General features: G+C 35.1%; 1 protein-coding gene across 1 annotated transcript in view; it reads left to right on the forward strand.

The window, feature by feature from the left end:
* EEA1 (early endosome antigen 1) overlaps positions 1-25,373 on the forward strand; it is a 160,121-nt gene that overhangs the window by 60,505 nt on the left and 74,243 nt on the right. Inside the window, exons 4-10 of the mRNA XM_081083756.1 lie at positions 4,824-4,878; positions 4,975-5,040; positions 7,579-7,618; positions 8,492-8,605; positions 9,225-9,346; positions 10,607-10,762; positions 16,148-16,264. Of these exons, the coding sequence (XP_080939882.1) occupies positions 4,824-4,878; positions 4,975-5,040; positions 7,579-7,618; positions 8,492-8,605; positions 9,225-9,346; positions 10,607-10,762; positions 16,148-16,264 (670 nt within the window). The remainder of the gene's footprint in view (positions 1-4,823; positions 4,879-4,974; positions 5,041-7,578; positions 7,619-8,491; positions 8,606-9,224; positions 9,347-10,606; positions 10,763-16,147; positions 16,265-25,373) is intronic.

The following is a 25,373-nucleotide window of genomic DNA, read 5'->3' on the forward strand; positions in this document are numbered from 1 at the left end:
GCAAATATGAAGGGAAGAATTTGATGGCAGCCATCTTTGTAACTATCTACCATAATCTCTGCAAAATTTGGCTTTGCTGACATCCCGATGGGATTATTTTTCTTGCTCTGTTTTGTGAGCTCTTCTCGCTCTATATCCACATTGTGACTTCCTCCTAAACTACTGAATTTTTCCGTGGATAAGATGCCCTTATGTATAAGATGCCCCCTCACTTTTCCAACCCAAAATTAAGAAATCAATATTTTAAACATAAAACAGAAAACATTTTTATTTAGTAATTACCACAGGAAATGTTTACATACCAGTATGTAAACATTATGCAGCATATCACTTTATTCAGCATATCACTTTATTCAGCCTCTGTTGCATCACTGCTCTCTTCTTCATTGCTCTTAGTTCCAGAATATCAATTTCTTCAACTTCTATTGTATCACTGCTGTCTTCTGAGTCACTATATATGTGAGATCATCCTCATAAACTGGTGGCATTTTGTCAGCTAACTTTGTTTGCATTCTTATGGCCAACCCTTCTCTCCTCATGAAATTGAAGCACAATTTTGCCTTTCCTGTAAAATCAACAATCTTCATTTTGCTTGCAAGTATTTTTGCCTGACTTTGAATAAGCTTGATTGACACACATAAGCCACTCTGGCGCTGCTCCATAATCCAAGTTTTAAGTCTCTGCTCCAATTTTGTCTAGTTTGTTGGTTATTCTCTTAAGGCCTTCTTTTTTGGTATCTTAAGGAATTGTTCTTCCTGTTTTCTCCACTCTGATTATACACTCAGTGGGAGGAGGTCCAAATTGTCTCTCTGCAGCGCTATTTCCATGCTCTTTTGTATAGCTGATTACATTCAGTTAGAATTTTGCAGAGTAAGACAATAACTGGTATTTAGTATCTTGTTATTTTTTGACATTTTTATGGACTCAGAATGCTCTGATCCCTGTTGCATCTGTGCATCCTCCACCTCCACCTCCAATTATAGCATCAGCTGACGTCAGTAACAATAAGGCTTGTGACTGGAGGAAGCCGTTTGACAAGGTGTGGGCAGCTACGCATCTGCGGGACTCCCTCCTCGGCTGACGTCTGTGTATAAGACGCCCTTGATTTTCAGTATTAACGGTTTTAGAAAAAAGTAGCGTCTCATACACAGAAAAATACGGCAAACCTCCAACCTAGAATTATTTCTCAAAATGCCTACTAAGTATCTTCTCTTAAATCAGCGGTTATCAACCTGTGGGTCACGACCCCTTTGGCGGTCGAACAACCCTTTCACAGGGGTCGCCTAAGACCGTCCTGCATATCAGAAATTTATATTATGATTCATAACAGTAGCAACATTACAGTTATGAAGTAGCAATGAAAATAATTTTATGGTTGGGTCACAACATGAGGAACTGTATTTAAAGGGCCAGAAGGTTGAGAACCACTGTAACATCTCACTATTGACATTTTTTAAACAGGGTTCATTATATTTCCTTTTATACGTACTCATTATTTACTTTTTCTGGTAAATGGCAACATTATCTTTCCACCCACTTAGTTTCTAAAACGAGAAAATTGGATTTGCTTATTTTTACACACCTGCCTCGGCTTCCCTATCTGATCTGTCATAAAGTCTATTTAATTCTGTCTCCATTAGGGGTATTAGACTTATTGGAGTGATCACTTTATAAGATATAAAAATGTCTAATCACTATATTATAAATCTGAAACTAATATAACATTGTATGTCAACTGTAATTGAAAAATTGAAAAAACAATCTGTTTTCTTAACAGCTTTCATAACCTTTTCCATCTTCAGTGCTACAGTTTTAGGCTTCATCATCTCTCACTCAAAAATATGTTTTTCAGTATTTATAGTTAACTTTCTGCCTCTACTCTTGTACCGCTCCAGTGAACTCTATATTACTTCCAGGGTAATAATCTTAAAATGCTAATTTGATTGCTGTTTATCTAAGTAGTAACTTTCACTAGTTTCTCATTGCTTCTGGAATAGTTAGTACATACTTTCCCAGGTTTATCTCTTACTGTATCTGCTCTTCTCGTTTTTATACATCTTTCCAGTTTCTAATATCTACATCCTGCCCCTCACTAACACAGTGGATTACATGTGACTATGGACATTTGTCTTTTAGATCAAAAGCCCACATGATTTGGGTGGATCATCAAAACTTTTGCTTCAAAGCTCTCAATCAGTTTACATGTGAATTCTATTAACACTAGTCACATATTTGAAACCTGATGCATTAGTACTTTTTTGGGGGGCAGATTTTTAAAATGTATGTACAGATAGCATATACCGAGTGCAAAATTCAAATGATTCAAAAAGTGATTTGGTAAAAATGGAATCCTTGTCACATCTTCCTCTAGCCTCTTACTGTTCATTAGTTTTTGCATATACCTTCAGAATAGTCTATACATATATATGCATATGCTTACATCTGTGTACATATAAAATATGTAAATATCTGTAATTACATAAAAGAGCAGTTTGACAATGTCCTGCACTTTTTATTTCTCTGTGTATGTTATGAATTGTTTTATATCAGTGCAGGTAAAGCTGTTTCATTCTTCTTAATGATAGCTAGGAATTTTATCATTCTCCTATTGATGAGCAGTTAGGGTATTTCCAGTGTTTTGCAATTACAAACAATGTGATATATGTCCTTGTGAATGTATCGTTTGTATATGTTTGAGTATATTTGTAAAGCAGCAATTTTCAACCTTTTTTATCTCATGGCATGCATGAAGTAATTACTAAAATTCTGAGGCACACACACAAATATATTTTTTTGCCAATCTGACAAAAATAGGTATAATTTTGATTAATTCACAAAAGATGACTATTATTGTGTTGGCTGTTGTCATTTTTTTTTTTTTGACAATCTAGGGGAAAAAAAGCTCAGTTATTAAATGTAAAAATTCTTGTAGCATACTGGTTGAAAATCACACCTGTAAGGGAAATTTCTAGAAGTGGAATTTTTGGACAGTGTTTCCCATTAAAATTTTAATAGATGTTGCCAATTGTCTTTTGTAAATATCTTAAGTTATTATGTTATGCATTTCAGAATATTTTCTATTGTAGGCAAATTACTTTCACAAAATTATTAAAGTGGCTTTTTAAAAAAGATTAATTGAAGTGAACCAACCAAGTTAGAGGTACAATTGGAATTATTTTCCTTAGAATTTCATTAATTTTTAAAAATATTTTTATTGATTTCAGAGAGAAAGGGAGAGGGAGAGAGAGATAGAAACATCAATGATGAGAGAGAATCATTGATCAGCTGCCTCCTGCACATCCCCTATAGGGGATTGAGCCCACAATGTGGGCATGTGCCCTGACTGGGAACAGAAACGGCAACCTCCTGGTCCATGGATCCATGCTCAACCACTGAGCCATACAAACCGGGCTTCATTAATTTTTTTTAATCTTTATTGTTGAAAGTATTATAGATGTCCCCCCTTTTATCCCATTGACCACTTCTAGCCCACTCCTGCCCCTTCCCAAGCCTTCACCACACTATTGTCTGTGTCCATGGGTTATGCATATACACATACAAGTTCTTTGGTTAATCTCTTCCCATCCATTCACCCATCTCGGCCTTCCCATACTTAGATTTGACATTTAAGTATGGTTTTATTATTTCCTTTCTTCATCCTTCTAGTTTATACATAGAGTTGGAAGATTACTAAATAGATTACTAAATAGTTTTTATTTCTATCATAGAACTAGTGGTAGTCTATTACTCTTCTTTACATGTTCATTTTCCCCATTAGACTGAACAACTTGAGAGTTTGGAAAAGGCAACAAATATCTGTTGAGTAATGAATGAATTCCTTACATATGAATGTCTATGAAAGGTAGAGGACTTATTTCTCCATCTTTTACATTTCTCTTAGTTGGCAATTCCCCCCCCCCCCCCCCACCATTAACCCTATTTCACAGATCAAGCTGACTCTATTCTCTATCTCTGCCCTCATTCTAGATCAGAATTCTCCCACGAATATGTTTCATCATCTTTTACCTTGCTAACAGTGCTTGTGCTGTGTGGACTTGATCTTCTCATTAGAAATGATCCTGTTCTCCTATTCCCTTTATACCAAAATCAATTCATTTGAGGATTCCTAATGAACTCATTTCAATTCTTGTGTCTTCTACCATGGCAACCATTAATAGTGGCAAGGAACAAGGAGAGTTCCTTTTTTTGCTATTTACAATCCAACAATGGATGATATGTCCAAACATCCAGAAGGGTGATACCAAAAGTATTTTATCATGGAATCTCTCCTGCATTAGGGACAAGAATGGTCTTTGGCTTACCATCCTTTGTCATACTGACTCTTAGGTGAGGATAACAATGTGAGAAAGTTCCAGAGGAAAGAGCGTATCAGTCAATGTTGCTAGAGCTAAGTGAATGAGGGGGGGGAGCGATAAAGCAAGGACTAGATGGTGCAGATTTTATAGTCCTTGTTAATGAGTTTAGATTTTATACTAACTGCAATAGGAAAACATTGATTCTTATTGTTGGTAAATTAATGGGAGATATCTTGTTTCTGGCTTAGCCACTTGGATTTCAGTTATATCATTCTTTCCATGATAAAGTGTTTTTCCATGTACAAACAATGAACTTTAGGAATAAAATTATTTTCCTTAGGGTTTTATATATATGCCACTGTACATAAAATTTATGAGTTTTTATTTTTTTAAATTGAGAGAACTAGAATATTAATATACAGACACTAGCCATGATTTGTTAAGAGAGTAGTTTGTTCATGGAAGAACATTATTAATTAATTCTCCCTCCCTCCCTAATATGTTTAGAGATGATGTAACACTACTTAGACAAGAGGTCCAAGACCTACAGGCTTCACTTAAGGTAAGAATATAAATTATTATATTAGTTTATTTTCAGTGTTTCAGATAGTAAATCTTTTAAAATTTGCTAATTAAAAATCTTTTTTTTCCCTTTTAGGAAGAAAAATGGTACTCAGAAGAATTAAAGAAAGAATTAGAAAAATTTCAAGGGCTGCAGCAGCAAGTAATTGTTTTTAAATGCTTGAAGTGTGTTTATTAGTTGATTATTGTTATTGTTGAAAATTAAGCATAGCACTTTTTTTATAAGCAAGTGGTTTGATATAAACAATTTACTAATTTGTTTCCTGTGTTTAATAGCCTACAGTGTATACCTTTTGTAATTCTAATGAATGCAAACAAGTATATGGGAATCTAAGAGGTAACTTCTTAAAGTTGTGCCATTAAAAATCAGTTACCTGTGGATTTTTTTAAATATTAGGCTACATTATTGTATTCTAACAATGTACCAAAATGGTTAAAAAATGTAGGTTCAAACAGTAGTGAAACTCTTCAAAGTATTTGTGATTGTGACAAGTTGGAAATGACTAAAATGTCTTTTGGTAGGGAAAGAACTGTTATTAACTGTTATAGTGAAAGTTGTTTGAAAACGTCGGAAAACTTGTATTACTGTTAGGTTTTAAAAAACAGAATAAAATATTTATATATATGTGTGCATATACATAAACACATGTAAATATTATATGACTTTACATAAAAATAATATATAGAAAAAACAAGAAAATCACTGTGTTATCAAAAGTAGTTATCTCTGAGTGAGATTTTTTGTTACCTAGATTCTTCATAGTTTAGTATATTTTCTAAGTAAATATCTTAACCAATTATGATTTTACACTAAAATTATATTGACTTTTAAAGTAAAATTACATAAATTGCATAAAGAATTGTGGAATAATGAATTTTGTCAAATCCATATATAGTTTTCATTTATTTTTGTTTTCGTTTTTTTTAATCCTCACCCAAGGATATTTTTCCATTGATTTTTAGAGAGAGTGGAAAAGAGAGGGGAAGATAGAGAGAAATATCAATGTGAGAGAGATACTGGTACATCGATTGGTTGCCTCCTGTATGCCCCCTAACCAAGCCAAGGCCTGGGCTGGGGAGGAACCTGCAACCAAGGTACGTGCCCTTGACCGGAATTGAACCCAGGACACTTCAGTCCGCAGGCTGACACTCTACCCACTGAGCCAAAGCAGTGAGGGCTATAGTTTTCATTTGTAAGAATAAAATGAATACTCTCACCGGCTGACCGCGCCGAGCGATCGGGGCTGGTACTCGGCCCCAGCAGCGGGTGTGAGCGGTGGTTCCAGGGCCAGCAGCGGGTGCAAGTGGGGCCAGCGCCAGCAGCAGGTGCGAGTGCTGAGAGCCAAGAATTTTCAGTAACCACCAGAGGCTCATCCGATGACGGTGACCGACGTCCCGCCTTGGTCTGGCGCCCTCACTCACCTCCACCATCCCGCTGAGGCCTGAGGCCCACCTTGTTCTGCACTCTGCCACCTGCTGCCCACGCCCACCATGTTCTGCATGCGCCCCCTGGTGGTCAGCACACATCATAGCGACCAGTTGTTCGGTTGTTCTACCATTTGGTTGTTTTGCATATTAGCCTTTTATTATATAGGATTGGTGATCCCTTTGAACATTATCTTAGCATATTGTGACTCTCAGCCTTTTTGCCTTTTAGTTTTTTTCACCAAAAATTGTCATTTGGACTAGAAAAGACAAAAACAAATAAGTGGACAACACAATATCAGTCTTTTTACTATTCAGCCTCTATAACTGAGATTGTATTAAAGAGGCATTTTTATAATCTAAAATATTTATAGATTACTCATCTTTTACATGGAAGCTGTTAAGAACTAATCAAACATGGGCTGAATTATCTTAGAGAGGAAGTTGTTAACTACATTTGAGATGACTATTTTACATTTAATAAATAAATTCTCTACAGTGCAAGGTGTAAATTGACCTGTTAGGGGATTTACCTTTGTGGGGAAATGTATTTGAAATATTGATGATTCTTAGCAATCATAATGTCCAAATCGATGGATGGAAAAAGAATCAGATATGCTATGAGATGCTTTATTAAACAAACTCTATCATATGTGTATAATTCTTTAGACTATGACAATAATGACAAGGCAGTATATTATTTTGTTCCTAATGCATGTGCTAAATTAAACCTTATGGAATATGTTCTTTATTTCTGCTTTTAAAAATGATTTATGATCCTGAATTAAAAATTTATGCTTTTAATGCCAAATTTTTTAGTAATGATAGTTCCATGGCATATTTATCTAATGTAAATTTTCAAATATTATAGTATTGAATCTTGCCTGCTGAATTACTTGATTTACAATTGTATTATATTTATTTATTAATTGGAATAATTTATATTTATTATTGAATTTATGGAATTTAAGATGCAATCTATTACAAGACACATACTATGGTAATTTTTTACAGGTCAACATAAAAACATTCTTAGAACCAGTGAGTGACAGTTAATTATTATGCCAGTGTGCCTAGTATTATTACCTTAGAGATCTGGAAGAATGTGAGCAGGTCAAAATTTAATTTTCATCAATATGTTCTTACTTTCCTGACTGAATGTGGCTTTCAGAGATTTGTTTTTTAAGCATTGGCAATTGTAACAGCATTATTTTCTTTTTAAATTAATTTGTTTATGTCTTTTGTTTTCATTGAGGTGTCTAAACCAGATGGATTGGTGGCTGAGTCATCAGCAGGTAACTTTACTTAAAGCAGATATTTCATTTCTCTTTTTTCTCATTCTTTTTTATTTTTTTAATTTTTTTCTTATGTCTGCTATATGAATTTTGTTTTGTGGTTATATTTTAATTGCTCTAAAATAGTGAAGATAATAGTAATAGACCTGTGAACTTTATAATTAAACAATTTAGTAAAAAAAAATCTTAGTATTTTCTTAGTTCATTATATTCTGAGGTTACAAACTTCTGGAATATTATTACATCAATCAATATGGTTATTTAATAAAAAGTTAAATTTATTAATCAAAGAGTGATGTACTCTTTCTCTTAAAAGAAAATGATGAAACTAGCATTTTTGTAACTATAACTGGAGGAGTGCTCAGTGAATAATCAAAATTATTTTTGAGGTTTTCTTCTGTATTTAATTTCCCTTTGAAATCTCTTTTCTTTATGAGAATGAAATATTAGCAATTGCCTGCATATTTTTAATTGATTATTTTACTGAAGATCTTGATTTTTTCCTTATATCATTTCTCATTTCATTTCACATTATTACAGATTTTATCAGAGAAGCAAAATATATTCCTTTTTAGTCAGTTGACAGATATAGAAAAATAACTATGAAATATGAAATCAAAATAATTTTTAAGCAAGTATTTGTAGATTATTTGGGTGTGATGCTAAACAGTTCTTTCATTTATTTTACATATTTATAAACTATGACTTGTGTCTTAAATGAGACAGGTATGCTTAATTCTTAAAATATGAAGATACTGGTAATTGGTAATAGACATGTTAATTGTCTTTATTACAATGATTATGATATAAGTAATTAAAATTTAGCAACTGTAATTAACATTATATGTGAGTAAATACTATACTTTTCTGTAGAACTTCACTCTTTGGAACAACAATTAGAAGAAGCTCAAACAGAAAATTTTAATATTAAACAAATGAAAGACTTATTTGAACAGAAAGCAGCACAACTTGCCACTGAAATTGCAGGTAAGTTGATTAAGAATATTTTAGCTAACACATCAGTTTCATTTCCTTTTGTCATAATACATCCTAGAAATAAACATTGTATTTTAGTGATAAAGTATTTATTATGACTATGGTGGTGATTATTGGAATTTAATAACATAATTACTATGTAAATTATTTTGTTTGTCGTCCCACCTACTTCCTTCAGAGGACTTATTTTCTCTATAAAATTCTTCTTGAATTTTAGAGAACATGAATTTTCTTTTGGGGTATCTTAAAGGTTAACAAATAACATTTTGAAGATGTTAAATAACATAGTATAAATTTAACCTTTGGTTATACTATCAGTTACATATATTATTATTTTTTTAACTACATGCTTTAAGGTTAACTATTATATGTGATTAAATATACACTAAAATTCTATTTAGTAGAATACTTATATATGCAAAAACTTTTTATTATTTTAAGTTTGTTATTTAATATAATCAGCAGTATACTTTTATTACATATTTATGATTATCTAAGGGCAGTGGATTTAAATTAAGTAATACATAGATATTACAGGAATTTATAAAACTGTTCTTCCTTAGAATTAATGTCATGAAACTAATATATATATTTAACTGTCTTTAATTAGATATAAAGTCAAAATATGATGAAGAAAGGAGTCTTCGAGAAGCTGCTGAACAAAAAGCGTCACATCTGACAGAAGAATTAAACAAAGAGGGAACTATAATTCAAGATCTAAAGACTGAACTGGTAATTTACAAACAATTTATTAGAGTGTACATTTATAATCTTCTAAATTCAAAATGAAATACCTGTTCTGATGAAAAATATTTAAAAGTATCTTGAGTATGGTAAAATGGAGGAAATAAAAAAATTCCTGATAGTTCTTCTACCTCTTTCCTATATTCTAGATATGATTTTTTAAATCAAAATGGAATTTTATTATACATAATTTATTACCTTTAACATTTTTGTTGTTTCTATCATAATATCTTTTTTGTATTTTCCATATCTGCATATCTCTGATCCTGACCTTCCCTTGCTCTTTAGTTTTATAAATCCACCTACTTTTAGGATATTTCTAGTTGCATTTCTAGCTTTCATTTCAAATTCAATAAGTATATATAGCTCATGGACACAGATAGTAGTGTGGTGAAGGCCTGGAGTGGGGCAGGAACGGGGTGGAGGGGGCCAGTGGGGAAAATGGAGAACATCTATAATACTCTCAACAATAAAGATAAATAAAAAAAATTCAATAAGTATAACATCAAGTCCTCATATTCCTCCTAACTATATTTCTGTCTTTGGTATTGTACATCTTCACCACTCTTCCTTAGGCTTAACAACCTTGGATCTGTTCTTGACTCCTTTCTGTTCTTTATTTAGCACTCAGTAACTATGTGAATGAATGAATCAACTATATTCAGTCTGTAACAAATCCTAATTATGCTTACATCTGCTCCTTCATTTTTATAGGGTAGAAAATGAAGGAATGTAAACATTTATCAAGTGATTGTTATCAATGAGTGTAGTTTGTAAAGGCAAAGAAAGCAAATAAAGAAATGCAGATAATTGTGAATTTGGTATTTTGCACCTTGAATGGTAATGCTATTAAAGAAGAGAAGAGGCTTGCTGTGGGGAAGAAATCAGTGTTTGATGTTTGGAGTTCAGTAATTGATATTAAAGATTGTTTTCATTTTGATTTCTTTGTAGTAGAACCATTGAAAATGTTTATAATTTTAGTTTTTCACTGTAATTTTTAAAAAAATATATTTTATTGATTTTTTTACAGGAGGAAGGGAGAGAGATAGAAACATCGATGAGAGAGAAACACCGATCAGCTGCCTCCTGCACACCTCCCACTGGGGATGTGCCCACAACCAAGGTACATGCCCTTGACTGGTATCGAACCTGGGACCCTTCAGTCTGCAGGCCGACGATCTATCCACTGAGCCAAACCAGTTTTGGCATCACTGTAATTTTTAATTAACATGTGTTGTTGCTTCACAGCTTCAGAGACCTGGTATAGAAGATGTTGCTGTGCTAAAGAAAGAACTGGTCCAAGTTCAGACACTAATGGATAACATGACCTTGGAACGTGAGAGAGAATCTGAAAAACTCAAAGATGAGTGCAAAAAATTACAAGCAGATTATGCTAACTCAGAGGTAATGAAGTTCAGTGTACTTAAATGTGATTGACATTAACTTGTTTATACTGTTGAAAGAAGCCAGGATTTGAGATTTTTCTGAGTGACCTATCAAAACAGTATTTCATTTCTTTAATTTTCTCTGAGTAATATTGTTATATAGTCAATATGGTCTGAGAGTCACTATTTTGTCTCTGCTTTATGTAGGTAGGCATTTGGAGAAGAATGTTTGCATAAAAGTGTAATGTGCAATTTAATAAATGATGTATATTGTGTAGAGATGATATTTAAAGTTAAATTTGCTCCTGGCTAGTCAGTAAGTGGTAATTGAGTTTATTTCAATTAGGTAGGGGTAAAGGAAGCATTTCTGAGAAGTAATATACAACTCTTGCTAGATGGCGTAGAGGTTCATATTTCTTCATAAGTCAGCCATTCCATTGAGTTGACATTCATTTCCATGTAATTTACATGCACTGGATCCAGTTCTCCTCAGGAATTAATCCTCTTTTCCTCATGAGATATTCGAAGGCTGTACATATTTACTCTGAGTTTTTTCTCTTCCAGGATAAACATTCTCAGTTCCTTCTATCATTTCTCAAACATGACATGACCTTGGCCTGTAAATCCTTTATATAATTATGTCAGCATGTGATAAGCTCTAGGATATATAACAAATATATTTGTGTAAAAATACCAGCCTTTATCCCTTTTACTATATTATAAGAGATATTGTTATGAATACTATTATTTGTAGTTCTTAAGCTCTCTTTTGTGATGTGGGCCTCAGTTTTTTATATTTTCAGTTTAAAAGTAAAGTTATAGTGACCTTTCAATTTGTATCTCTGTCTTAGAGTTTTTAAGCTGGTGATCTGAAAGCTATTCTAGTCATATTTAGTAATATATTGAGCTATGGATTTTAAATATTGATAATCCATGCCATTTTTTACTTCTTCCTGTGTCTTATCAATGGGGAATGGGGAAAGTCTACAACATGTATAGGCATATGAGGCTTTCTCTGAGCCTTAACACTTCAGAGTTTAAAGTTTAAGAATTTAAGGGCCAGAATTCCCAAAAGTGATCTTTGTAGTCCAATGACACATAATCTCACAGTTTTTCCAGCAGTTTCAGGGACTTCATGAACTTATTGAAGACAGTTAAAAGCTCCTAATGTGTAATCAAGGAGAGGCTGAATCAAAGACATCTCATGAGGAAAATCCCATTTAGATAATGCTAAAGTAGAAATACTTGAACCGGAGTGAATCTAGTCATTTACTTCTGTGCTTCAAGAAGAATTGCTTTTCATTAAATCTGCCTGTCTACTAGTATTTCTCAAATTAAAAAAAATTTTACTCTGTTTTAATGACAAGTTCCCTTAATGTTATTTTAAATTTCAAAACAAAAGCAATGGAGTGACTAAAATTGAGTCACAGTAATGGTAGTTTCAGAATATGTCTATTTAAAGTGCAATCCTCCTTGACCTTTTCCAGCTGAGAATTATGGTGTTATAGTTGTTATACCAGTAGAATTTGAACAAAGAGAAGAAATATCTATATACTTACTTGCATTTGGGGAAAAATACACATGGGAAAATACTTTTGAGTAATATTTTATTTAAGAATTACTCTAAGTTTAGCCCTGACTGTTGTGGCTCAGTTAGTTGAGTATCATCCCATGTACCAAAGACCTTCTGGTCTAGACAAATGCCCAGGTTATGGATTCAATCCCCGGTCAGAGCACATGCAGGAGGCAACTGAAAGATATTTCTCTCTTACACTGGTGTTTCTTTCTCTCTAAAGTAAAAACATTAAAAAGAAGAAGAAAAAAGAATTACTCTAAGTTTAATATGAAGATTTTTTAAAATTTATATTTTTATTCATGTAGATTAAAATATCTTTATATGTAATGAGAAGAGGTTCTTTCAAGTTTTCATAAAAAACTTGTGTTTTGAAGTAAATTTTAAAATAAAGGGATTTATTCCCGCTGAATAATTGGTGATTTAATATTTTATTATATTATTACTAAAACATAGATAATATTTACTCCCTTCTTAGTTAATTAATACATATATAGTGATTGAGACCTCATTATTTTTGAATTATTTTGAACAACTTTAGGAAAAGGTAGCATAAGAAAGTAATATTATTAGAAACTGACTCTTACTTTTTGAGTTCCACTAGTTTTGGATACTATGCTAGGCATTTTAAATATGTAGTCCCATTTGTTTCCTTTAACCCTGTGAGTTAAGTACTATTTTAAATTTGTTTTATATATGTGAGGAATCTGAGACTCAGTGAGGTTATATGACCTTTTCAAAGCCATGCACCTAATATTAAGAAGCCAGCATTAGAACTCAAGTCTTACCCAAATCCTGTGTTCTTTCTGTGTCATGCTATCTTCTATTTTAGGTGATCTGATGGTTTGCCTTAAAAGTAAATTTTGTGCTGTTAAACTTGACCCTAATACTTATTGTTATGACTTTTTGTATTTTGCCATATTGTATGTTGTAATATTTATATTAAGTATAGCTTAAAATTTATTTTGAGTTGTGTCTCATACATTTATATGAAAAAAAATACTGTCTAAATATTTCATCTCATCTATTTGTTTATAACTGCATTTGTTTTTAGCTTCTGCTTGCTCTTTAAATATATGGCATATATTTTATTAATTTATTAACATTTAATTCCATTTATTCTCAGTTAAGTGTGTTGGTAAATTATAGCACTTAAGGAACTTAGTCGAAAAAAATTTCATTTTATATATTAACTATTTTACTGAACCTAAAAATTAGCATGAAAAACAAAACACATTAAAAGGAAATAAAGAAGCTAAAAAATGCAATGATTTATTCCTAGTTGAGGCTGAAGATATATAACTTGGTGTGCATTGTTAAATAGGTCCTTATGTTTCATTACTTTCATTAAATATATACATTACGCATTTATTGACAGTTTTCGGTCTAGATATTTTAAATGGCATATAAATCACTCATTCTAAAAAATTTGAAAGTACTTTATAAATACTAATTAACTATTTCATAGATCAGAAATTGAGGATTTAAAGCTTTAAAAGTGTTATTTCTAAGGACCTACATTATTGAAAATATTAAAGTTGTAATTAACTTATATTTAATGTGGTCTTTAATGGAAACTATTCTTTAAAAATTTTATTTCTATTCCAAATAAACTCATTTTAATTTTAGTTTTAAAAGCTAAAATGTTGATAAAGATATGGAATAAGTATGATTATATTCAGTATAGTTATTAAAAAAGTATTTATCTTTTAAAAGTATGCTAATATAAGAGATCAGATTTAGCAGTATGTTTTGACATTTTTATTGTATGTTAAATGTGTACTTTTGTCAGTCCTGTTTTCCACCTTTCATCCATCATTTTATTATTATTTTTTTCTGCTTTCTAATGGAGATGCTTAAACTTGAGGTAATGTGTTTTTGGAAGACTTTTAATATTAGTAATACTTTTAATATAGCATCTTTATCGTCATATGGCATTTTTGTGTTTTAAGGCAATCTCAGAACTTCAAAGATATGTTCATTTTTGTTTTTTTTAATCATACACATTTTTAGCCATCTCTAAGTGATTATTTTACTAAGTAAGAGTAGTAGACTATTAGGACAATAATTATAATTATAAACTACCAGCAGGATGTTTGCTTGAAATATCTTTTCTTAATTATTTTGAATGAAAGTTCAATGTTGAATTCAATGACATGGCTTCAAGAAATATGAATTATTTATAGTTCTAATATATGGTTTCCATGGAACAAATATCTGACAACTCCTTGAAGATAGAATCACTCATTCTTTGAGAGAGAATTTTTTAAATGCCTAAGTAGCAGCATTTAGGAGTCGGGATATAACAGTAAGACAGTGCTGCCTCTCATAAAGCTTATTGTATTCCTTCGTGGAAGCTGAACAATATATAAATAAACAAATTATGGTAGAAAGTCAGTTAATGCTAAGCACTGTAAAGACAAAGAAGTGTGGAGCTGACAATAATGTGGGACAATTTTAGATAGAATGATCAGGAAGGTTTCCTCAAGGAGCATATGTGTGAGAAGAATGAAGTAAGCAGGAATCAGGAAACAGGAAGAGTCCTGCAAGTGCTAAAGCCTTCAAGGCACAGGTGAGCTTGGCCTGTTAAATAGAGAGGAAAGGGCCCTGGTTGAGTGTCTTGGTTGGAGCATTGTCTGTATACCAAAAAGTTTTGGGTTTGATTCCCAGTTGCAGCTACTGATCCAGGTTTCTCTTCCTCTCTCTTCCTCTGTCTCTTAAATCAATAAATATATTCTCACCGGGTGAGAATAAAAAATGAAATAGGGAGGAAAGGTAGTGTGGCTAGAACAGAGAGCCTTTTTTGTTTGAATTTCATCATAGTGATACCACACATTCTGGAAGGGTTTCCAAAGGGGTAGTATAAAAGATCTTTTGGCATTTTTATCACAATAAATTAGTAGCCTAACTTTTCTTCCTAGAAGTTGAAAGTACTTATTTATAATCTATGATGTAGGTAACTGCTGATGTGTTTAGTAAGAAAAAATTTTAAAGCTTGTCTTATTCATATTATAAAATTTACATATGAATAAAGAGTAAAAATTATAATTTTAGGAATGTGAAAAATAAAGTAAATCCAATAAGCAATATTAGAAACACAAAGTTCTTTTGTTAATGTCATAGAAAACCATACTTAAAAAGCAGTTCTTAGTCTTTCTAAAGAGAAAGCTTTAATGCTTAAAACTTTCATGTATAGGAAGTTTATATTATTTTTTAATGATCCATTGCTTTAAAAATAAAAATGACTTTTCATGAAAAGAAGTTAAAATGTATCAAAGCAAAATCATGTTCAGCTCTTATACCTGATCCAGCTTAATGAAACTATATATAACTTCCATTCGATAACTTCTTTGGACAAATACTTACCATTACAGTAAATAAGATGACCCGCCATATTTTAAGGTGACTCTGTGTTTTATATTTGCATTTAACGTGCTTTTAAAATAAAAAGAAAAGGCTGTTATAGAAATTGGGAGAAAATGGAGGCATGACTTGCATATGTTCTTCAAATTCAGGAGGGTTAATATACAGTTTCAAAGCCAGTAAATTCAAGTTTGCAGTTTCATGCATGCTTCAAATGCATAAAGTAGGACAGAATTTTTTATTTTATGTAGTAAAATAAATGTACATTTTGGATAAATTTTAAAAATTATTTTTAGGCAAATTAAATGTGCGCTGGCAATAGGGTGGTAGGATAAAGAACCAAGTTGAAACTTCTAAGGATTATTTCAATTTTACAACAACAGCGACAAAAATCTATATAATCTTAAAGCCTTTGGATGCTTCCATTTATTTTTTAATTACCTGTTTGCTCTATTTTTTTTTTTTTAGGCCACAATAAGCCAGCTAAGGAGTGAACTTGCCAAAGGGCCCCAGGAAGTTGCTGTGTATGTGCAAGAATTACAAAAACTTAAAAGTTCTGTTAATGAATTAACACAAAAAAATCAGGTGAGAATTTTAAAACTACATATAGTGGGGAATTGATTTTATGTATCTTAAATTTTAATCCTTTGTATTTTATTATATATGGGCACAGTACAATGTGATATATTCTGTGTATTATTTTAGTGTTTTGCAACCAATCTCCAGAACTCATCATCTTTTTATTTTATTTTAAATCTTTATTGTTGAGAGTATTACAGATATCTCCCTTTTATTCTCCCATTGCCCCCCTCCACCCGGTTGCCACCCAACCCCAGGCCTTCACCACCCTACTGTCTGTGTCCATAGGTAAGATCTTTGGTTAATCTCTTCCTGCCTCCCCACCTCCCTTCCCTCTGAGATTTGTCAGTCTGTTCCATGCTTCCATGCCTCTGGTTTGATTTTATTCACCAGTTTATTTTGTTCATTAGATTTTTTGATTTTTAGATTCAATTATTAATAGATATATATTTGTTGCTATTTTACTGTTAATATTTTTGGTATCTTCTTCTTCCTCTTCTTAAAGAATACCCTTCAACATTTCATATTCTACTGGTTTGGTGATGATGAGCTACTTTAGCTTTTTCTTGTTTGTGAAGCTCTTTATCTGACCATCAATTATAACTGAGAGCTTTGCTGGGTAGAATAATCTTGGTTGTAGGTCCTTGCTATTCATCACTTTGACTATTTCTTGCCACTCCCTTCTGGCCTGCAAAGTTTCTCTTGAGAAATCAGCTGACAGTCATATGGGTGCTCCCTTGTAGGTAACTACCTGCTTTTCTCTTGCTGCTTTTAAGGTTCTCTCTTTGTCTTTAACCCTTGGCATTTTAATTATGATGTGTCTTGGTGTGGGCCTCTTTGGGTTCCTGTTTTTGTGTGACTTTCTGTGCTTCCTGGACTTGTAAGTCTATTTCTTTTACCAGGTAGGGGAAGTTTTCTATTATTATTTCTTCAAGTAGGTTTTCAATATTTTGCTCTCTTTCTTCTCCTTCTGGTATCCTCAAGATGCTAATGTTGGTATGTTTGAAGTTGTCCCAGGGGCTCCTTACACTATCTTCATATTTTTGGATTTTTATTTCTGTTTTCTCTTCTGATTGGGTGTTTTTGCTTCCAAATTCATATTCCAAATTGCTGATTTGAGTCTCAGAATCCTCCACTCTACTGTTGAATCCCTGTAAATTATTCTTTATTTCAGTTAGTGTATGCTTAATTTCTAAGTGGTCCTTTTTTATGTCTTTAACATTCTCACTAAGATCCTTGAAAATCTCATGAAGATCCCCGAGTAACCTTATAACCATGGTTTTGAACTCTGTATCCAGTAGTTTGCTTGCTTCCATTTCTTTCATGTGTGACATGTTTCTTTGTCTATGCATTTTGGCTGCCTCCCTGAGTTTGTTTCTGTGTATTAGGTAGAGCTGCTATGTCTCCTGGAATTGGTAGAGTGGCGTTGTGTAGTAGATGTCCAGTAGGGCCCAGTGGCTTAGCCTCCCCAGTCACCTGAGCTGGGCACTCTAGGTGCCCTCCTATGTGGGCTGTGTGCACAGTCTTGTAGTTGAGCCTTGACTGCCATTGGCATCACTGGTAGGAATTAAACTCTAGGCCAATTGTCTGTGAGGACGAGCTAAGTCTACAGTGGGAGAGCTACTATGCAGAAAGCACCCCTATGGAGCAGGACTTGCTTCAGTGGGGCTTTGGTGCTCATTGAGTCTTCCCCTTGAGTGTGTCACTTGTTGATGTGTAGAGTTGTAATCTGCTGTAGCCTGAAGCTGTCCACCAGGAGCACTGGCTCTAGGGCCTCCAGGGAGGTACAAAGTCAGCCATTGCCTGGGACCACTTGGCAGGGACTACAGAGGGATCTGCAGATGGCTGCTATTTGCCCATGCAAAGCCCAACTATGAAGCAAGGCAGGCTGGTGCTAATGCCAGGTCTTGGGCCTTTTATTGGTAGGTTTGGGGCATGCTGTCACCATCTGCCGCTTGTTTGAGAGATTTTAGCAAAATCTGAAGCCTGAGCCAGGATAGACCATTCATATAGAAAAGCTGCTGTAAATAGCTTGGGTGGGGCTGAAAATTGGATGGGGCAGGGTCTCAGGGAATCCCCAGGGCAGAGCCAAAAGTGTACTTCAGACTAAGGGTGACTCAGATATATCTGCCAGTCAGCCCTGTGACAGGGAAGGTCCCAGCATAGGATTAATGACCCATCTGAGTACCCCCATTTGGGATAAAGCCACCCCTGAGTTTCTGCCCTGATGCTAGACAGTCCAGTTCCTCACCATATGTGTCTTGGTCCCCCAAAGCTGCTGGGTGCTGGGAGTCTAAGTAAGTTCCTTTGCCAGCCCTTCAAATGGAACACCTGGGTCTCCAGCAGCCTCCGTGTCAGCCATAATCCCCACTAGTTTTTACAGCCTGTGTTACAGGAACTTCTCTTCCCAGCTCTGGAACCCTGGGCTGGGGGTCTGGTGTGGGGATGGGACCCCTGGCTCTTCAAGGGTAGCCTCCACAGAGATGATCTCCCTCCCAATTAAAAAAATGGCACACGTGGGTCTCAGACCAACCTGTTCTGGGCCTCCGCCCCTCCTACTAGTCTCACTGTGATTTCTTCTTTACTTCTCTAGTTGTAGGACTTGCATTCAGCCAGCTTTCACGTGGTTATGAATGATGGTTGTTCTGTATTTTAGTTAGAAATTTGATGTCATTGTGGGTACTGCAAGTATAGGCCTTTACCTGCGCCATCATTTTGTACTCTCTCCAGAATTCACCATATTGCAAAGCTGCATCACCATTGCATTACTATTTTAAGCAACTGTTAAGTCTAGTCATATAGTATTTGTCCTTTTGTGCCTGGCTTATTTCACATAAGCATAATGTCCTCAAGGTTTATCTATGTAGTAACATGTCAGAATTTCCTTGTTTTTCAATTCTGAATAATATTCCATTATATGTATATATCATATCTCTTCATCTGTTGATGGATATTTAGATTGCTATAGTCTTTTGGTATTGTGAATAGTATCAACACGGGTATATAAATACCTCTGTAAGACTCAGTTTTTAATTATTTTGGGTATATAAACAAAAGCAGAATTTCTGGATCATATAATAATTCTGTTTTCAATATTTTGAGGCTATCACCATTACCAGTACATAACAGTTCTCATAAGTGCACAAGGATGCTCCACATTTTTGTCAACATTTCTCTCTCTCTCTCTCTCTCTCTCTCTCTCTCTCTCTCTCTCTCTCTCTCTCTCGTTTATAGTCACCATCCTAATGGGTATAAGGTGGTATTTCATCATGGTTGATTTGCATTTCTTTGATGGTTGGGATGTTGAGCATCTTTTCATGTGCTTTTTGGCCATATAATGTTAATTGGGTTGTTTGTTTTGTTGAGTTATGTGAGTTTTTTATATGTTTTGGGTATTAACCTCTTATCAGATATATGATTTGCAAATATTTTCTCATATATATTTTTAAAATACATTTTTATTTATTTCAGAGAGAGGAAAGGAAAGAGATAGAAACATCAGTGATGAGAGAGAATCATTGATCAGCTGCCTTCTGCACACCCTCTATTGGGGAGTGAGCCTGCAACTTGGCACATGCCCTTCCTGGGAATCGAACTGTGAACTCCTGGTCTCTCTAATTTCTTAGGTTGCCTTTTCATTCTGTTGTATCTTTTTGTTAAAGAAAAAACACTTCTCCTGTATATTTTCTCTAATCTTAATACTCTGACATCATATGTGTGGATGTTCCACACATTAGCAGTTCTATGGCACAAGTGGTATCCTACAATTTACCTTAGTTCTGAAACTCCTTATGTGGAGATATCATCAGATGGTATACATTAAGATCGTGACACTCCCCTTCACACGTCAATTGGAAGTTTATCTTGTTACCTATAATTATGATCAACTGGCTATAAATGGGGGTTTCCACAGCCCTCTTCTGGGATTCAATGCATTTTCTAGAGTGACTCACAGAAGTCAGGAAAAACATTTTACTTAATAGATTTCTGGTTTATCATAAAGGAGTACAACTCAAGAACAGCCAGATGGAAGAGATCCACAGGGCAAGTTTTGTGGGAAAGGGTGCAGAGCTCGCATGTCTCCCTGTTTTTTCTCAGATTCCTGTTCACCAACCAGAATCTCTCCAAACCCTGTCCTTTGGGTTTTTAGGAAGGCTTCATTATCTAGGCATGATTGATTAAATCATTGGCCTTTGATGATTAATTCAGCCTCCAGCCCCTCTCCTTGAGGTGGGAACTGTCCAGACTGAGGGTCACATTAGGCCCTTGAAATCATTTGGTCTGGCCCTGCCATGGCATTAGGGCCATGAAGTAATTAAATGTTTGACCAAATATAGCCAGCTAATTTTTAAGTTCACAGTTTTGTATGGCCTGCAAATGATGTTATAAATACCAAGTGGCTCTTGACAGAAAAAAGGTTGCCCAGCCCTGCCTTAGGGGCTTTCTAAATAAATTGCCTCATTAACTCATAGGTGATTGAAAGGGGTTTATTATGAATAACAAAATACATCTTTCTTGTTTTATTGTTCTTATCTTAACATAGAAGATTCCAAGGGTTTTAGGAATCTGTTCCAGAAATGGGGATGAAGACCAAATGTGTATTTCTTATTATAAATCACAATATCACACCTTTGATGCAAAAAAACCCTTTTGATTTGATGTAATTCATCTATTTTTACTTTTTTTTAAATCTGTGCTTTTGGTTTTATATCCAAGAAATCATTTCCAAATCTAGTGTTACCAAGCTTTGTTGTAACTACTACAGCTTTTAATGAGTTTTGAAATCAGGAAGTGTGAGACCTTCAGTTTTGTTCTTTATTTTGTATTTTGTACTTTCCTCCCATTACTTTTTTGGTGGTGGTGGAATAACGGGTTATTAAAACCTTATATTCAAAGTTAAGATGAATTTGTTGACTTTACTATTAGCTTAGACTTAATATTTTTTGTGAAATATAACAAGGGAAAAATCAAGATTGAAAAGAACATGGTAGAAGGGAAAAAATAATTGGCTTCCTTAGAGAAACCAGAGGCCTGAGTCTACAGGACCCAAGCAGGGTTGTTGAGGACAGTACATTGTGGACATAACTCATTTATAGTGTCTCTAGGAGTAGGAGCTGGCGCAGTTGCATGTAACACACATAATTGGCTATAAATATTAACTCTCTTGCCAACAGCTAGGTGAATTAGCTTGAAACAGGACAACAAATGGGTCGGGGCTGCCTATCACTACTTGACCCAATTAAGCAGAGACAGGGTCGAATCATGTATGAGGGATGAAGTAATTAAATGTTTGACCAAATATAGCAAGCTAATTTTTAAGTTGACAGTTTTGTATGGCCTGCAAATGACGTTATAAATACCAAATGGCTCTTGACAGAAAAAAGGTTGCCCAGCCCTGCCTTAAGGGCTTTCTAAAAAAAATTGGAGCATTTATTCCAATAATGCGGGCAATATGGAGAGCAGATCATCCATGAAAGTCTGCTCTGCACCTCCTCATAAGCCAGCTGTTTATGTGGGGTACAAGGACAAAGATTACGTGGGGAAGTAGGCAAAAGGGGTAAGGATGGGTATAATGGTTACAGATTACAGGCAATGTGGGCTGGGGGTTGGGGCTGGGGATTGCAAAGGGCCCAGCGAGGTTGTTAATCTTTCCAAGAAAATGAAACCATAATGTGGTGGTAGGTTGTCTTGCAAAATCAAAGAATGGAGTCAAGGACAAAAATGGTTGCCGGAAACAAAGTTTATTGGGGGACAGACAGACTTCCTGCCATATGAGGGCAGTAGGAAAGGGGCCCAAAGTGGGTTACAGCTTAAGCTCTTTGTCTAGGGATATTCATAAACCCTGCTAGCTTCTGGTTGGTCCCTTCAAAGAATTCTGGCAATATCCAATTATTTCGAAGCTCTAGTTCCAGTCTAAAGGGGGCTGGGGGGACCTGATTGAGGACTGCCACTTCAGGTCCAAGGTGATATCACTGTCCCTGCCTACTTTTCCTCACCCAGCCAGGTTCCAATTAACTGGGTCTACTAGGTCAGTGGTTGGCAAACCACAGCTCACGAGCCACATGTGGCTCTTTGGCCCCTTGAGTGTGGCTCTTCCACAAAATACCACGTGCAGGCGCGCACATACAGTGCCGATTGAAACTTCGTGGCCCATGCACAGAAGTTGGTTTTCGGCCTGGGCGAGTCTATTTTGAAGAAGTGGCATTAGAAGAAGTGGGGGTACGTTCGCTGAGGTCGACCCCTCAGATTGAGGATGTTTTTAGCAAAGGCCAGCTTAGGAGTACCCTAATTAAGTTAATAACAATGTACCTACCTATAGAGTTTAAGTTTAGAAAATTTGGCTCTCAAAAGAAATTTCAGTCGTTGTGTTGATATTTGGCTCTGTTGACTAATGAGTTTGCCGACCACTGTTCTAGGTCCTTTGTTTGTTTCCATGCTCCATGTCTGCAAAGCTCTACTTCCTCTCCCCTCCCCCCTCCCCCCTCCCCCATGGTCCAATCCCTGACTGACAGCGTAGCCCTCTTTTTCTATCTTCTCAGTAATAGGCTGTTCTCAATAAGGAGGATGGAGCCCATTTTCAGGATAACTCTTAGGTCTCTGGGCATACAACTCCCAACCAGGTTAGAATGTGCCTTCTTTAATCAGAACAAAAAAAAAATCAGGGTTAACAGAGCATGATTAATATTTTTTATAACTATAGCTAGTCTCCACTATTCTATTTCTCCCTTCTGCCCCTAATAACAACTTTTGTCTAGCTGTCAGAGACTGCAGTTTAGACCCACAGTTTATTACAACCTCATGAGAGACCCTGAAGTGGAACCATCTCAGCTAAGCTTCTGCTGGATTCTTGATTCTCAGAAGCAGTGCAAAATAATAGATATAATTTTAAATTGCTAAATTTTGTGATAATTTGTTACTTGTGCCTTGGCCAACAGTTCCCAGACATTTTTATTTCAATAGACTTTTAAAATTTTTAAATTTATCTTTATTGTTGGAAGTATTACAGGTGACCCTTTTGTCAGTAGACTTCTTGATATCAGTGTTATCAGTGGAAGTGGAGTTCTTGGGGTGCCTCAAGGAAAAGAACTTCCTAAGCTCCCCTCCACCCCACCCCAGGAGGATGGCGTTTTGTAGAAAGCTTTATTGATGATGTAAAATTAAGGGGGTTCCCCTCCAAGATTCCATCTGTGTCTGTCTTGCCATGGAAGAAGTCCAATTGTCTTCAGCAGGGCCAGAATTAAGGCCATTGCCCAGAATTTCTGTTCCATGTTGAAGTCTAGCATCTTGCATGTGTAGTCTGCATGGCCACATGGCTATGGAGAGAGGACAAGTGAGCACACTGGCGAGTCGGGGTCACAGAGCAAGGGAACAAGTGCAAAAGCAAGTGTGTGGGAACTCTGGGGATTTTAACCAGGAGCTTCTTTACACTAACCAATCAACATTTCAGGATTTTACGTGCTTCTGATGGGCATCCCCCGGCCAATTCATTGTACCACAGACTGACAGGCAAGAACCTTTCCTACATCACCGGGACTTCACCTTGCGCCTGTCTCCCTTTTTGTTTGATCCCTTCTCCCAGTGATCTGCAAGAATGACTCTGGGGTTCCCTGGGGAGCATGAAGCTGTAGCTTCCTGGTGAAGCTGCCCAGATGACCATCCTTATAATGTCTGGCCTGCTTTGTTCTCTTCCTATTATAAGTATTAATAAACTAGCTAGTTATGATGATAATATTAGGACTGCTTTACATTCTCAAAGTTATGAACCCCAAAGAGCTTTTACTGGTATTTTTCTGAGTTATATCTATGGATACTTACAACATTCGAAATTAAAATTTTAAAATGCTTATTAATTTATTTTAAAAACTATTAGGAATTAAATATGAACATTTATGAAAAATTACTGTTTTTTCGAAAACAAAGAATAGTGGTGAAGGTTTATATTTTTGCAAACCTCTTAAATATTTAACTTACTACAGGAGAGATGGATTCTCATTCGGTATAAATTTAATCTGTTATGATATGGTTGAAGTATATGAAGAAAATTCAGTCTTATACAGATATGTAGTTGGAAAAGATAGGGATATCTTAATAGCCCTTTTTTAGATACTTGTAGCTATTTTAATTTGATACTAGATAAGGTATAGTTTCTCAAAAGTTAGTTACACTGTAGACTCTGAAACCATATCTATGAAATTTTTGTACTTTGTAACATTAAAATTCATTCTTCTATCTTGCCTTTTGAGTCTATCTTTCCTGTGCATGACTTTATAACATTGTGTTACAAATGTGGAAAATATTGGTTCACTGACTTATGAAAACCTTCCCAAAACTGACACATTTCATTGTACAATATAAAAATAATCACATTTGTCACTATCACCATCAATTTCAAAATAGGCTTTAAGTATGAGTGTCATGCTCATGGTGGTGGATACAAGTTTTCCAAAATTCTTTTTTTATATATATTTTTATTGATTTCAAGAGGGGAAGGGAGAGGGAGAGAGAGAAATATCAATGATGAGAGAGAATCATTGATTGGCTGCACGCCCCCTTTTGGCGATTGAGCCTGCAACCTGGGTACGTTCCCTTTCCCGGAATCAAACCCAGGACCCTTCAAATCACAGGCTGATGCTCTATCCACTGAGCCAAACCAGCTAGGGTAGTTTTCCAAAATTCTGAGCTTCATTTGAAAGCTTTAATTTTAACATTGACAGCAAATACTATCAGTTCTATTCTTTGAAGTGACAGGGTATCTGCCTTCTGAGCTCTATACCCTGAGTCCCCAGTCCTGGCTTCTGCTCTCACAGCTCCAGTCCACTTCACCCGCTGCTAGAGCACAAGGTGGGTGGCTCCACAGGGAATTTTGTGCGTTGGCCCTTTAAGAGGGTGCCTGAATTTTCAGCTGTTACTCCCTGGCAGACAGTACCCTGCTGCTTTTCACAGCTAGCTGTTATGTGGGCACCTTTCTCAGTTTTGGTGCTCTTTGCTGGGAGCCCCAGCTTGGGGATTAGATCCCAGAGTTCTCAGTGGCACCCCACCACAGCTGAGATATCTCTCGGGGACTTCAGTTGCTGTCTTTGGGCACCTGGGCAGCCCTCTCACACCTCTGCTCCTC

This window comes from Myotis nattereri, assembly GCF_964212035.1.
Source record: "Myotis nattereri genome assembly, chromosome: 2".
In the NCBI taxonomy this organism is placed as follows: domain Eukaryota; kingdom Metazoa; phylum Chordata; class Mammalia; order Chiroptera; family Vespertilionidae; genus Myotis; species Myotis nattereri.